The sequence below is a fragment of the Euwallacea similis genome, chromosome 17, assembly GCF_039881205.1.
Source record: "Euwallacea similis isolate ESF13 chromosome 17, ESF131.1, whole genome shotgun sequence".
Lineage (NCBI taxonomy): Eukaryota > Metazoa > Arthropoda > Insecta > Coleoptera > Curculionidae > Euwallacea > Euwallacea similis.
Genome location: NC_089625.1, coordinates 4,136,829 through 4,150,772, shown reverse-complemented (window position 1 = coordinate 4,150,772; position 13,944 = coordinate 4,136,829). Strand labels below are relative to the sequence as shown.

The window sequence follows — 13,944 nt, the reverse complement described above, 5'->3', positions numbered from 1 at the left end:
CTACCTGTTTGTAGCGGTTTAAATTTTTTCCGGATTTAAGGATAGCCACGAAGGGCAAGGAATGGTCCAGTTTCTCAAATGTTGTTGTAGAACTTTGTTAAAAACATAATAAGACTTCGCTTATAAATATTAATGGCTTTATTAATAAAGTTGTATCTGCCTGATAATAAACATTGTTACAATCCACCAGAATGTCACTGGACAGACTAAAATCAAGGTAGCATATTTTACGTTGAAAATTATGATCCATTTATAATTTTGGGTCAATTAAAAAAATAACGAATTAAGAAATAACTTACATTACAAAGTCATTATAAAGGAAAATGTTGTATAAGGACCTTCAAACATGTTATTGTTAACGCATCTTAAAATTGAACTTAAAAGATATAAATAACAAATGAACCAAAAGAAATGATATTTGGTATATGGACTTATAATTTTGAAACATGTTTAATTTTCGTTGGTGAAGCTTTAGAGGTCATTATACAAGTTTTGCACAGGCATCCAAAATTACTCATTGTAATCGATTAAATAACTAATGACATGTTTCAGTTGGTTACTATAACTGCAAAGCGTTTTGTTTAAACTCAAAATATGTGATCTGACAACTTGAAATTTTGTTTAAAATTGAGCAAAATCTGGAAATATCATGAGAATAATTTTACGCTTACCTGTAATACTCCAATCCACAAATAACGACTTTGTATTAACCTCGAGGCATACCCATTAAACAACAAAGTTTGATTACTTTTTTCGCCTTTTTAATAAAAAATATCTGGCTACTAAGTATACAAAAATTCAAACATTAAATAAACGGCCACCGGTGGGTTAAGTCCTACATAACAAATTTTGAAATGGATAACAAACTAAAAATATACAAATAAAGCGAAACATAGTAGGACAGCTCTAGATAGGCGAGGGTTGAAAACATGCGGAAAAACATATTGTCACATGAAACCCAATATACCCAGCCGTCCCCTTATACCTAACACGAAAATAATCTTATACAATATAACGCACGCCCGGGTCTTGTTTGGCAACAACCTGTATACTGTTACACTCAGCTAAGAATGCAGTACATGAAAGAGTCGTAAATTCTAGGGACATGTCAGTCTATGTCGTCTTCTAGTTTTGAAGGCGAATTATCAAGTAAGTATATTTTGAGTGCGCGCTCTCTACCGGCCAATCTGGTACATACCCTACCTAACCTGGTGTCTTCCTTCTGGGCGATTTCTCTTCTTTCCTCTGTCGTGAGCTCTTTCAAACTTTCTCTACGGTCTCTGAAAAAAAATTGATTAAGTTAGACGATAATTCTTCTCATTGTAAATTCCTTAATTGGACTTAATTTGTCTAATTGTCACAGTTACTTGTGTCAGTGTGCGACCACTGCTGAATTACCAAAAAATTTTCCCAATTATTGATCATAAAATTATTTACTTACTTGTAGAAGAACATAGCCCCGTCGTCCACGTTCAAAGGCCACTGTTCCAAATTTTCTACGTTCGGATTCCATTCTAAATTATCGTTTATCTCTAATAAGTGCATATCAAATGGATAGTTGCCTTTCACTTGAGCTATGTCTAGATGTTCCAAAGGTATGCCGCTTATATCCGACACTTTCGACCTAAGGTGGTTCATTGTTAAGATATCTAGAACAGCCTCTGAAATTAAAATAACGTCTTTATGATAATCCTTCAATTAAGTTGGAAGTTGTTACCTTGGAATGATCCTAAAGTCAACTCCGGAGGACTAAACTTTCGCAAAAATACTACTACTTGATTATTTGATGTCACAGTCTCTGGTTCTGATAATTCTTGAAGGTACATTTCAAAATTGTAGTTAGTACCAATCTCTTCTCCGAATTTTTGATCATCTAGATACACTTTTTTAGGCTGAAATTACGAACTATGCTATAGGAAAATATCGTACTATAATCGATCTTAAACAGTTCAAGAAAAAACAAAAAAAAACTTGTCTAACATACCTTTTTCCAATTTTTCTCCCGCAATCGGCACTTATTGAAAGGAATATCTATGTTTTGCCTCTTTTTGACGTTATCCAAAATGCTCCTTTTCACCGATTCAACCGTCTGACATCTGGCTACGATATGTTCAAACATAAACACGTTCGGATCCGTCGTGTCTGGTTTTAAGTCGTAAACCTGCAAGAAAACGATTATGCTCACAATTGTTGAGTACTAAAAAACGACGTACCCTGCATTGAAATTCGTCTTCTTTTAATACCCGGCCAAGTTTGAATATCAGCTTCTCTCCATCTTTTATACATCGCAAGTTGTCTTTTAGCCGGGACCATTCTTCCTCCAAATTGAAACACTTAAAAACTTTGAAGTAGTCTGATGGTATGCGTAGAACCGATTCAAAGTGTTTCTTTAACATTTCCAAAGTCATCCTTCTGTCTACGAAAACCTAAACCAATAAATAATGAAGTTTGACAATAAAAAGATGGTTTTGTTAGTTCTAATTTTTGTTTTTACGATTTTAAGTAAATGTATTAACGGCTCACTCTGGAAAAGACTCTAAGTGCTGAAACTTAATCCAGTTATTACATAAAATCCATATTAGATACTTTTCAAACTTCGAGCGCCAAAATGTAGTAAATCTTTCTATTTAACCGATATTGTCTACTCAGTAGCAATGCAATACAATGCAACAACTTTTGAAAAATCATACATAATTACTTACCATGCAACTATACTTTGTTCCTTCGTCTGAGTCTGGACTTACAATCGTTCTACTTGCCACCTGTTAATAATATAATAACTATTAAGATCTGTATTATAAGTCGTTTAAAACGTTATAAGTTATAAGTCGTTTTTACTTTTCCCACTACCACATAAAGTTAAAATTTTGCATTTGTATTTTTTAAGCAAGTTGATGGTGCTATACTCAAAATTTCTTTTTATTACATTACAGGAGATACATATTAAAAGATTATAGATTTTCGTCAAGCAGAATGTCGTCTTGTATTTGCATTTCTTTCGCCCTCTCGATAATACATTGCCATGACTCAACTTGTTGTTCAAACTCCTTCATCTTAGTTTCAAAACGCTCGCTTTTTTGTTTCCATTTTAAAAGTTGCGTCGAAACAAGTTCCGTCTGCTCTTTGCACAAATCCCTCAGTTTTTTACGCACTTCCAATTGTTTAGGGATTGTTTCTTCGTCAGTTTGTATACGATTGTGGAGTTGTATAAGATCTACTTTTGATTTTGCGATCCCTTCGTCTAATGCTTTGACGAGCAGTCTGGTATTTTGTTCTTGTCTGTTTAAGCTTATTTCCACGGGGTTGCTGCCAGGTATTGAGTCATTCCACAACTCGTCTGTTTTTGTCAGAGTACCCAAGAAGTCGAAATCTCCACTGCCTTCATCCATAGAATTTTGAGCTGCTTCGTCTCCGTCATTAAAACATTTATCTCCGTCGTCAGGTTTCTTCGACAAAGATGGTTTGAAGTAGCTAAACATTATTTGTTGTATAAATTGCATTTGAATAATTTTACTTCATTACAAAACTCGAATTCAAAAAAATATATTAAATTTACAGAAAACTGGTCATACGTACAATGACGGATACATATCAACGTCAGTTATAATAAAACAACCTGTTATAACAATCAAAATAATAAAGCACAGGTGGCACAATCTTTTGTTAGACCAAGTTTACCTATATAACCTTTATAGATCGTGTACAAGCTTCCGCCTCATTTCAAAACAGTCTTGATCAAATATTTCTGCAGTAATTTACCAATGAGATAATTGTCACCCTTCCTTAAAGACTGAATAGTACCTGTCCATGAGCTCTAGAAATATATTTTTTTATGAAAACAAAATATGTTTTTTATATGCAGGTTTAAACTACATGTAAAACAGTTTTATTTCCCTTGAGATCGCCATAAATGTTGCCACATAGCGAAATACTCAGTTTTGTAATTAAATTGTTTGTTTCATAAATGATTTTCCCTGTTTAGTACCAATGATTAGGAATGCGACGCCGAATAATCACAAAATGAATTTTAAAATGCAGTTTTCTTGTCCTTAATGCGGAAATCCTTTTTGAGAGCACCGTCGAATTCCTTTTAAAATGCAAAGCCATACGATAATAAGAATTTTTAGAAATGACTGCTTAATTTGTCATTTCCAGATCAGAGACGTCTTTTTAAGTTTCAATTATTCATCTAGAAACATAGAGGGGCGTGTTGGTCGTTTCCTCATATACCTCAATAATGAGCTTTACATCAGTCTTTGAACAGTTATCGACTATTTTTAGATTGTTTTAATTCCAGTTTTTGATCAAAGAAAAGTCAAATTATAAAAAAATAAAAATATCAGCGGGATGAGGGCCGAGAATTGTATAACATTTCAACTTTTTTTTAAATTTCACTTAGTGTTCGACAAACAATTCTTCACTTTCCACGCCTCTTTTAAAAAAACGTCCTGCAATTCCTACTAAACTAACAATTATACTCTCTTTAATTAAACAAAATAATAAAATTTTGGTGAAAGATTTCTCGAATTTCTCATGATTTGCCTCTAATTCCTACCCGCCTAAAGGTAATCAGTATAATTTAATAATTTCTCATTTTTAATAATCGCATCTTTCGACACGTAGAAGAGTTCAATTCCTAAAATCCTTATATAAATCAATACACTACTGCATTGACTGTCTATTTCTTATAAAATATTTGTTTGAAAATTTTCCGCCTTCTCCCCTCCGTTTCTTTATTTTTATACCTTTTATATTATAATTTGTTTATTTAGTTATAGACCATTAATGTCATATTTTTAAATTTAGGTTTGCAAATAGCTAGTTAGAATCAGTTGTAGAAGTGTTAGCATTATAACGAAAATACTTTTGTTTTAACAATTAATTTTTCAGTTTCCTATAAGTGGATTCTTAAGCGGAAAAAGAGCTTACATACCTAATCTGAGATACGTACTTTAAAATAATAATTTTGAGGAACGTCTTTTTGTGCTTCGGACTGCGCATCTGTATTGTCCCAAAACATTTCCTCCCCCGGGTGGCCTAAGACGTCATGGTTGTACGAGTCTTGGCAAGGATCCGACGGCGACGCCATGTGTTGATCGGTGGGGGAAACGGCATCGTGGTATAGGCCCATATATTCAGCTGTAGAACAGTCAAAACTTCAGGATATATCAACTTTAAGAAATAATCGCCATAAGAAATGAGCTTAAAACCATAATATTTAACTAAAAATAATGGTATCCTACTTGGAGCATCTCCGATCAAAGTCCGATCACTTTCACTCAAGCTACTGTCTTCGCTGTTGCTTTGGTCATAGGCGTCTCCGCCCATTACACTTGCCCCTGGTTGCGGTGAAACCCTCAAACTTGGCGAATTTGATTCGCTATCGAAAACTTGTTCTGGTTTATCGACGTTTTGGTTGCAGTCTAGCGATGGAATTGACAGTGATTCCAGGGTGGCTAAAAATTGTAATTAAAACTGCCAAACGTATTAAAATTATTGGAAAAAAACAGACTTACCTTCATCGGTTTCTGGTAGTATGATATTTATACAAATCACAAAAGTATATGTTTCAATCAGCCGCTTCAATTTGTTTAATTTCCTTTTTACTACCTCAGTATCTTTATCGGTTCCACTAGCTACATAGATTCTATAGTCTAAAGATTTGGACTCAAATTGTACTATCTCGGTATCATCTTTAAAATACTTTGGTTCACAGCTGTATGTCCCAATAACAACCTAAATCAAAATAAGAATAATTCTATATTCATACTCCACCTTGAAAACAATGAATTTTACCTGTAAGGAGGAAGGATCTGCGGATAAGAGTAATCCTATTTCTTCTTTAAGTTCGCCTACAGTTTCACCTTCATCTACTCTTACAATTTTAGGCTCTTCTATTTCTTCAGTCTCAAGATTGATAGGATATACTTTCATGTTTACTCCTCCAGGTTTAAAAGTCCTCCATTTGGTTTCTTAAAACATGAAAAATAGATATTAAATGCAGAACAAACATGTAAAAATATTAAATTTCTTAATGGAAATCAAAAACTGTATATTTTTAATATTATGCGGTATGTTACTCTAATCCTCCGATTTCATAAACGGGATATTTTGGATAAATCGGGGAAAAGTGGCACACTTTTGGAACTAGTGAACTGGGAGTATTTTCCCGAATTTTAGAATTTACATTAACAATATAAAATAGCATAACTTTATTTTTATATTTTGAATGAAAAATTATGAAAATGAACAAATGCAGTTTTTAAAGAAAATATACTTGAATACAAAATTTTCTCGTTGTTTTTAAATATGAATATTTCCTGAATAAAGGAATTGGGCGCCATATATATTGCTACGAAATTTGTTTTTTTAATTAAATTTAATTAATTGATATGATTGATTGATACGTGCTGGACACTTATCGATAGGTAGCGGGCAATTATCGGTACCTGCCAAGTGATGTAATATTTCGATAATTGTATTTCTCAAATTTACTGTTTAACATACGACGGAAATATTCGGAAAAATTCCTGGACAGATGTATTTTTATTTCCAATCAGTTGCGTACATTTATCCAAATATCAAATTACATTACTAACCTGGTTCTCGCGTTTCCAACATCCATTCGTTGACCATACGTGGGGTGTCTTGAAGCATCGTCTCATCAGACTCAAAGCTGCAGAAGACGCATTCCTGGAACTTGTTGTAAGTTACTAGACGACAATCGTTCACATCCACTATTCCCTCTAATTTAAATCTGGTGTGGGCGAGTTGCGTAACTTCGCGAAGAGTTGCCTCCAAGTAAGTCTGTAACAAAGGAGCGACTTCATATCAGCCAAATAAAAAAATAAAACCTTGTAAATTTTAAAACTGTGTAGAAGTTTATAAACATACATAGCGAATAACTATTTAAAGATATATTATACAAGGTGTTTTCTAAACATATGGAGGAAATTTAAGATGACATTCTTTGAGTTGAAATAAGAAAAAAATAAAATAAAAACAGACGTTCGGAATCGCTTCATTTTCGAAATACGGAGTATTCAACAGCAATAAAAATATACAATGATTATCAAAGTCGATAATTAAGAAATCAAATAAAAATGTGAGTACTTCTTTGTCAAACACTGAATAATCAATATGTTAACAATTCTTGAATTTTTAGTTTACATGAACTAGAAAAATTAATTAAATACTCACTGTTAATGTGTGGAACAGCCCATTGGCACTGGGATGATAACACCAGACACTCAACTTAACCATCCCATCCTCCCTTTTTTTATTCATCAATTCTTCCTCATCTCTCTGTCGCATATTGCTCAGCAGCTTCTGTATGTGAGGAGGAAAATCCTTGACGGTGATTGCCCTACAATTTCGTTCCTTGTCTATTTGCCTGTACATCAACATATAGGCGTTCGTGCTAGAACTATAGGCTCCAGTATAATAAGTCCTGTGAGGGCCGCCACCGTAGGTCTTCTTAATATCCTCGCTGGTAACCGGACTGACGCTTTGATCGTTGAAACAAAACCACAAGTCCTTGTCAAAATCTTTGATGTAAGCGTAGTAGTGCCCCCCTGAGGCGCTGCCTGAGTGAATCATTATGCTGAATAGTTCGTATACGTATGGTCCCTTTTGCTCGTTTACGTGATTTGTGCCCGAACTCACGTCAATACCTGATAATAAAAATAACAAATTGATGATCAACTATTGAATTAATTAGATCATGAATGCTCTGAATTTTCAAGTATAACCTTCGATATTTGATGATTTGATGTACTTTTTGGGGAAGCAAAATACGTACAACACATAGGTTTCACAAATTTACATACATACTTTTTTACAACATAATCACAAATTTATTAGTACTGACACGTTCCCTAAAATCGTAACAAACTCATTTTTGTTATGGATCTGGATAGATCCAAATACACTTTCTGCATATCTTAGAATTTCAGATTAACTAGTAAAATTTCAGGATTTCGTAAGGACTTTGTTAGAAAATCAAAACATATTGGCGCATCAAAGGCTCAATTTTTCAATGTAGCAACTTACCTTCATCACTATCCGCACAATTATCATCATGCCCATTTACCGTCGATGACAAATCGGTACCTTGACAGCTTTCATCATCGGCGGAACCAGAATCCGCTGTGCTGGAATCATCACATTTCGTCAAAGATTCTCCTTCACCGAGATTATTATACTCCGCTTTGTTCCTACTTAGCGGGATGAACGAATTCAAATTAAGCTTTTCCGGAAACACCACTCTAAAATGGCGAAGGAAAAGTTCAATATTTGATGAGAAAAGCTCCAACCATCCCAGGTAAAATACTTACTTATCATTAAGCTTTATCCTGTGCATGGTGCTGTAATCAAAATCGAACCGTTTCAAATGCAACGTAAGCAAATAGGGAAATTTTGTAAATTTCAAGCCTTTATGAGCATCGCACTTTTTGTTACATTTCTCGCAAAAATACTGATTGTTTCCATCTAAAGTTTCTGGTTGCACAAATGCCCGGAGTGCCTCTTCTACGCTATTGTATGCCACCTGTAAATAACGGAGATAAACGTTTAAAATATTTCTCCATAAAATTTAAGTACACTTACATTACTACCAAAAGGCCTAACCGGCAGGGGTATGTCCAAAAACGTGTCTTCTCTGGATTTTTCAGTTCCGCATTCCAAACATTTGACATAGTCCAACATTTTACCCTCATAGAGATCATTGATCAAATTGGCCTGCTTTGTATCTTTGAATTTCTGTTCTAAAGCATCGAACATAACCCTGCAGAGCTCTTGAATATCGTGTTGATGCCATGCGTCACTTCCTTACAACAATTAAATGGTCATTAAACCACAACTGAGCATTATACTCGTTTTAAAACATGTTATTGCTAATCACTGCATTTTTCCATGAACTCTATTTAGTTATTACATTTACCTAGACTATTTTTGAATTGACAAACTTAGTTACCTTGCCATCCAAAACTAGTAGTGAGGTTGGTGGTTTCTACGGCCGATTTGGTGGAGGTTTGCAGATTTAAAAATAGTTTTTGCAACTGATAAGGGATTGAGCGCGATTCGCTGGCGCCGTCAAATTCCCAGTTATATAAGGCGTTGCGAAATTCCGGAGTCATGTATAGAGCCTGCAGTAAACTGTTTAGGTAACATGTCATGGCTTGATTGACCAAGCCGACGTAGCTTGGTGACTCCGCTGTAAATTAAAAACAAAGTCATGAATAAAAACCGATAATTAAATAAGTAAAATTACTTTTGCAAACCCTGGTAAGTAACGATTTGATTGACATTCGGATGTAAAGCAGTAATTGTTATTTTCTTTTTATAAATGAACTCTGCCTGCTCCACCTCCGTGTACACGACCAGAAGTTTTTATTAAAACATATCTCTTCAAAAAGTACGAGTATATTAAAAATAGTTTTCAATAGATCACCATTTTTCTTCCAAACTCCCCTTCAGACGCTTTGCAATTCAAACAGTTCAAAACATCGTATTTGTATAGAAAATTAATAATAAAGCTAGTTATTTATAACTAAAGCAAATAAGCAATAGAAGCGTGATTAACACAATACGACGCTTATCACTTACCTTTATCGGTTTATATAGTTTAGTTGTGACTTAATCCGGACGAGAATTTGAAATTTTTGAACAAGTAAACATTTGTAGATATAATTATTATGAGAGAAAAACCTGTAACCTTGTAAATGTAAACTATAATGAGCTTTTATCTCACGTTTTAACTGTATATGAAATATTATTGTTTTTATCTAAGAGTTATTACGAGATTGATATAAAGGATCCCAAATTATACGTGGAGTATATTATGTTACACTTTAAAAACCTCATCTAACATTTTGCTTTCAATGTGTCTGAAAACATTAGAGGCTTTACTAGATAGCTTTATAATTAGAGAATTAACATATTTCTGTCTATGGACTATTTTCATTCATGTATACCACAACGTATAAAATAAAAAGAATAAATGGTGCTGGAATGCCTAAAGTGAGAGGAGTCATAACCGGCAGTGAATGATTTGATTTGGTTAGCATTCTGGTACGTGACTGCTAATTTGTTTTTATGAGTGATTACTGCTGGACTCATCTCTACACATATACATACACCACTGGAGTTCATCATTCGACTGATGGATAACACTGTCGTAACGTACTTTCTACGGTTTTATGGTTTACTATGTTTATAATTTGTCACAAATTATCGAATTTTTATTCACATTAAATAAAAATTCTCTTACCTACAACTGGACTGAGCTGCGTGGCCTTTCTCCTGCCCTGGTTATAATCGAATCCTGGGAGATCGCAAAAGGGCAGTGTAGAATTGGAATATTCATCAGAAGTTTCCACTGTCAATTCTCCAGTGGTGGGACTTGCGGAAGCTCCTAAATGTAACTCGTCCTCTGAAATGTCCGACGACCCGTAACACAAGGCCATGTTTTTGTTTTTGGATAACGTAACCGCAAATTCGAATTCTAGATTTCCCCGTACCGCCCACAACCACAATTCCGCCTCCACCAGAGATTTTTGTTTGTGGGGACTTAAAGCAGCCTAAATAGAAAAATATTTTATACTTAGTACTCTCAATACTTTAACACATTTTATAATAATATTTCCTTATTAGTTTCGCCATTATTGAAACATTAACCATAATTTCGTAATTCTCTTAAGGCCGTTTCGATAAATATTATTTCACAAATATTTATCAATGTGTTTGTATAATGAATAATAATATACAAATACACCTACTGTTAAATTTTAAAACATTTTACTTGAGAACATTAATGATAAAGTCTTGAGATTTGTGGCTACTCATCATACTTCAGGGCTTTAGAAACGACGCGACCTCATGTTGTACATTTGACTAGTTCTAGAATTTCATAATCCTCCATAAGTTTCCAAGCTGGTATTCAGTTACTGTTTTGCACCACAATAATCTATTTTAATAATATGAAAATTCAATAGAACAAAACTTTTGTCTGTAACAAATCTCCTCATTTGCAAAGCATTGGCGTCTTTTACATGTAAAACTTGTATGCTTGACGTGTAAATATTTTCTGTACTTAAAATTAGAGTTGAATGAATGAAGTGTTGCTATTTACAGCCATTACGGTCGTTAATGCTAATTGAAAAGTGCAACATAGCCTATTAATGAATAATTAAATAAATACTTTGTACTTACATAATCTTTTCCATCCACTTTAAAGGTAATTTCGATGTCCTCTGGAGACAGTGTAAACCTGTCGGCGACTTGCATGAATATCGACTCTATCTGTTTTGATGGAGTGACAATGATATAGAATTCATTAGGAGAATCCCGCATGGATATATTCGTAGAATCCAGCAAGTACACTTTAATTGACTTTTCATCTTCCAGACCCACCATTTTCTGGAAAGAAAATACTTATAAACTAGTTTGTTAATTGGGACATTGGGAAACAGAACATGGAAGGTGTATATTTATCATTTATTAAATTTAACTTTGTAAGGAAACTTCTATTTTATTTGCAAGTCTCCCTTTAATCAAATGTTAATATACTTCTCTATTCAAAATTTTTATTACTGTTGAATATATATAATGTAAATTTTGGGTTATTAAGGCAAACTTTAATTAAAAAAACAAAAATCTTAAATAATCGTGTTGTTGGTACATTTGATAAGTGGCACAATACATAGAAAAATTACAAAACAGACCAATTTATTTTGGGAATATTTACATAAAAATTGGTATCTCCGCCAAAATAGAAAATTTTGGCAAATTTGTATTATTAATAGTATTCTCCCACGGTTAAAGTTGGTTACATGTTTGCCAATGATATCGTAGGAGATCTACCAAATGAGTCAGGCAAATTTCTAACTGGATACTTAAGCAATTCAAATAAAACATCAAATTATTTGAAAAAAGAAAATAAATTACTAATTACCTGTTTATATTTACTGAAAATTCTTTTTCCTTGTTGTTTGATTTTTACTGCAATTGGAACTATTTAAGGATTATATTTAAAACATCAAAAGAAAGTTTTTAAATTGAAAGATGGTACAAGGGATGGCTTCATTATTTACAAAGCAGACCAAAAGGATTACTTTTAATTGTCAATTTACTGTAGTTTATTTTTTTAATGAAATACAGAGTGGGAAAAAGAGTTGCAAATTGGCTACTAAAAAAAATCATCTTTATGGCTTTATTTTTTTTATTTGTTTCCATAACAGATCTCAGAAGCATGTGGTTTAGCAACATAACCTTTGCTAAAACCACATTATTTAGTATTGCAATTTTCTAAGTCGAAATTGATAGATTTTTGAGTAATGATTTTACAACTGGAATTAAAGATAATCTCTTTCAGCATTAGAAGTTTGGCATTGCTAAAATTAACTTACGTAAAATGCATTGATGTTAATATAACATAAACCAAAAAACTAAATATAGATTTTAATTTTTTATATAGAAAGCATCCAATATAATATATAAATTTAAGAAAAAGTAATACCTAGATGCAATCAAACATTCAATGATCTATTTTTTTTGTGATTCTTTTATGAGAAAAACTGAAAAAACAAAGAGCTACAGTGTTGTTGTTTTCCAGATATTGTTAAGTACTAAGTGGTATACCATATACTATATATACTATGTATATAGGTGGGGTAAACTAAAAGTACCAGAATTCACCCATTTTTTAATGATTTTGACAGAAAAAAATATTTCTAAGAAATCAAATAAAAAGGATTATTTTACATTTTCTGATAAGATTTATGAAATAGTCTTATTCATACAATTTCTAAAAAAAGATAATAAATTTATATATTTTTCTTTTAACTGCATATCAAATTTCTACATAAATAAATATACATATTCATGTCTGAAAAAGTTTGGCCTTCAATTTTCGTATTGCTTATGAAATATACCTAATAAGGAGCAGATTACTGAATTCAATTGAAATTGAGATATGAACAATACCCAAATAATCTACTAATCAACTTTAACCAGGAGTGTATGCAATTTCAAAAATAGAATATATATTGTTTTCCATTCAGGTCAGAAAGCATTCTGGCTCATTTCCAACAGATAAATTTAGATGTTACTAAAGTTGTACTTCTAAAACCAGCTTTGGGGTCAAACTTAGTACTAGTGGGACTTACCAAATATTGAATCGGACAAATTGTGGCGGTTTTCTCTACCCCTCTTCGGGAAAGTCAAAACTGGGAATTGAAGAGCACTATGACTAAAATGATGATGCAAAATTCAAATAGTTGGATCTGCTTAAATAAATTCTATTGAAAGATAGTAAGAAATTGCAAATTAAATTATTGCAAAACACTTTTTTTCTGAAGCAATGAAGTGACAGAACTACATATATTACCTATTGAGGATGGGAACAAATTTGTTTACGTCATTTGAATTTGATAAGCACGATTACGTCCCTTTTCCCGGTACAAATTCGAAAACACACACCGAATTGTATTGCTTTATAAATGGAGAAATAAATTTAAAGACAAATTACAATTTCTGGAAAAGAATCTGCAACTCTACACTTCTTGGGGAAAAAAAATCTTTCTGGAGGAACTTTGACAGGTGAGAAATTCACGGCGCCATTCTCGTCATCTGTCAGAAATAAATCTGAAGTAGTCATATGTCACATTTTCACATCACAGAACGGGATTATCGGTATATGTAGGAAATGTGGAAACGAGTGTAAGTAAATTTAGATGTTCGATGCAATATTTTAGAGATATTCTTTCGCAGATTCGATAAAAATTGAAATTATATGGTCGTATCGAATGGTCAGCATGTACACTTTTATCAGATCTTACCAGTGGAATCAGAAACGAAAAGTAGCCCAAGCATGGTCAGTGTAAAATAATGAAAACCCCATAAATTTAGGAATGTGTCGTTGAAACCGCGTTTGGTTCCAATTTT

At 33.0% G+C, this 13,944-nt stretch overlaps 1 protein-coding gene across 2 annotated transcripts; it reads right to left on the bottom strand.

The window, feature by feature from the left end:
* Positions 1–120: 120 nt before the first annotated feature.
* Positions 121–13,621, bottom strand: Usp47 (ubiquitin specific protease 47). 2 transcript variants are annotated; one of them, XM_066398530.1, is made up of 20 exons: positions 13,388–13,621; positions 13,167–13,283; positions 11,212–11,418; positions 10,271–10,580; positions 8,975–9,214; positions 8,608–8,828; positions 8,337–8,548; positions 8,053–8,267; positions 7,201–7,673; positions 6,600–6,807; positions 5,797–5,972; positions 5,517–5,736; positions 5,244–5,456; positions 4,952–5,139; positions 2,703–2,762; positions 2,214–2,426; positions 1,985–2,161; positions 1,718–1,892; positions 1,442–1,661; positions 121–1,280 (listed from the first exon to the last, which is right to left on the bottom strand). In XM_066398530.1, the coding sequence occupies exons 3-20, from the start codon at positions 11,413–11,415 to the stop codon at positions 1,109–1,111; spliced, it is 3,897 nt and encodes a 1,298-aa protein (XP_066254627.1). In that variant the 5' UTR covers positions 11,416–11,418; positions 13,167–13,283; positions 13,388–13,621; the 3' UTR covers positions 121–1,108. The 2 variants fall into 2 exon arrangements, with proteins under 2 accessions (XP_066254627.1, XP_066254626.1); XM_066398529.1 differs by having other exon boundaries at positions 13,167–13,243.
* Between the last annotated feature and the right edge of the window lie 323 nt (positions 13,622–13,944).

Bases quoted from the DNA above. Each gene is read 5' to 3' on its own strand.
- Usp47 (XM_066398530.1), bottom strand. From the start codon at position 11,415: ATGGTGGGTCTGGAAGATGAAAAGTCAATTAAAGTGTACTTGCTGGAT. The intron at 5,737-5,796 runs GTAAAATTCATT...ATTTTGATTTAG, and splicing joins CAGATCCTTCCTCCTTACAG to GTTGTTATTGGGACATACAG. The intron at 2,763-4,951 runs GTACGTATCTCA...TATTATTAACAG, and splicing joins CTCAAAATTATTATTTTAAA to GTGGCAAGTAGAACGATTGT.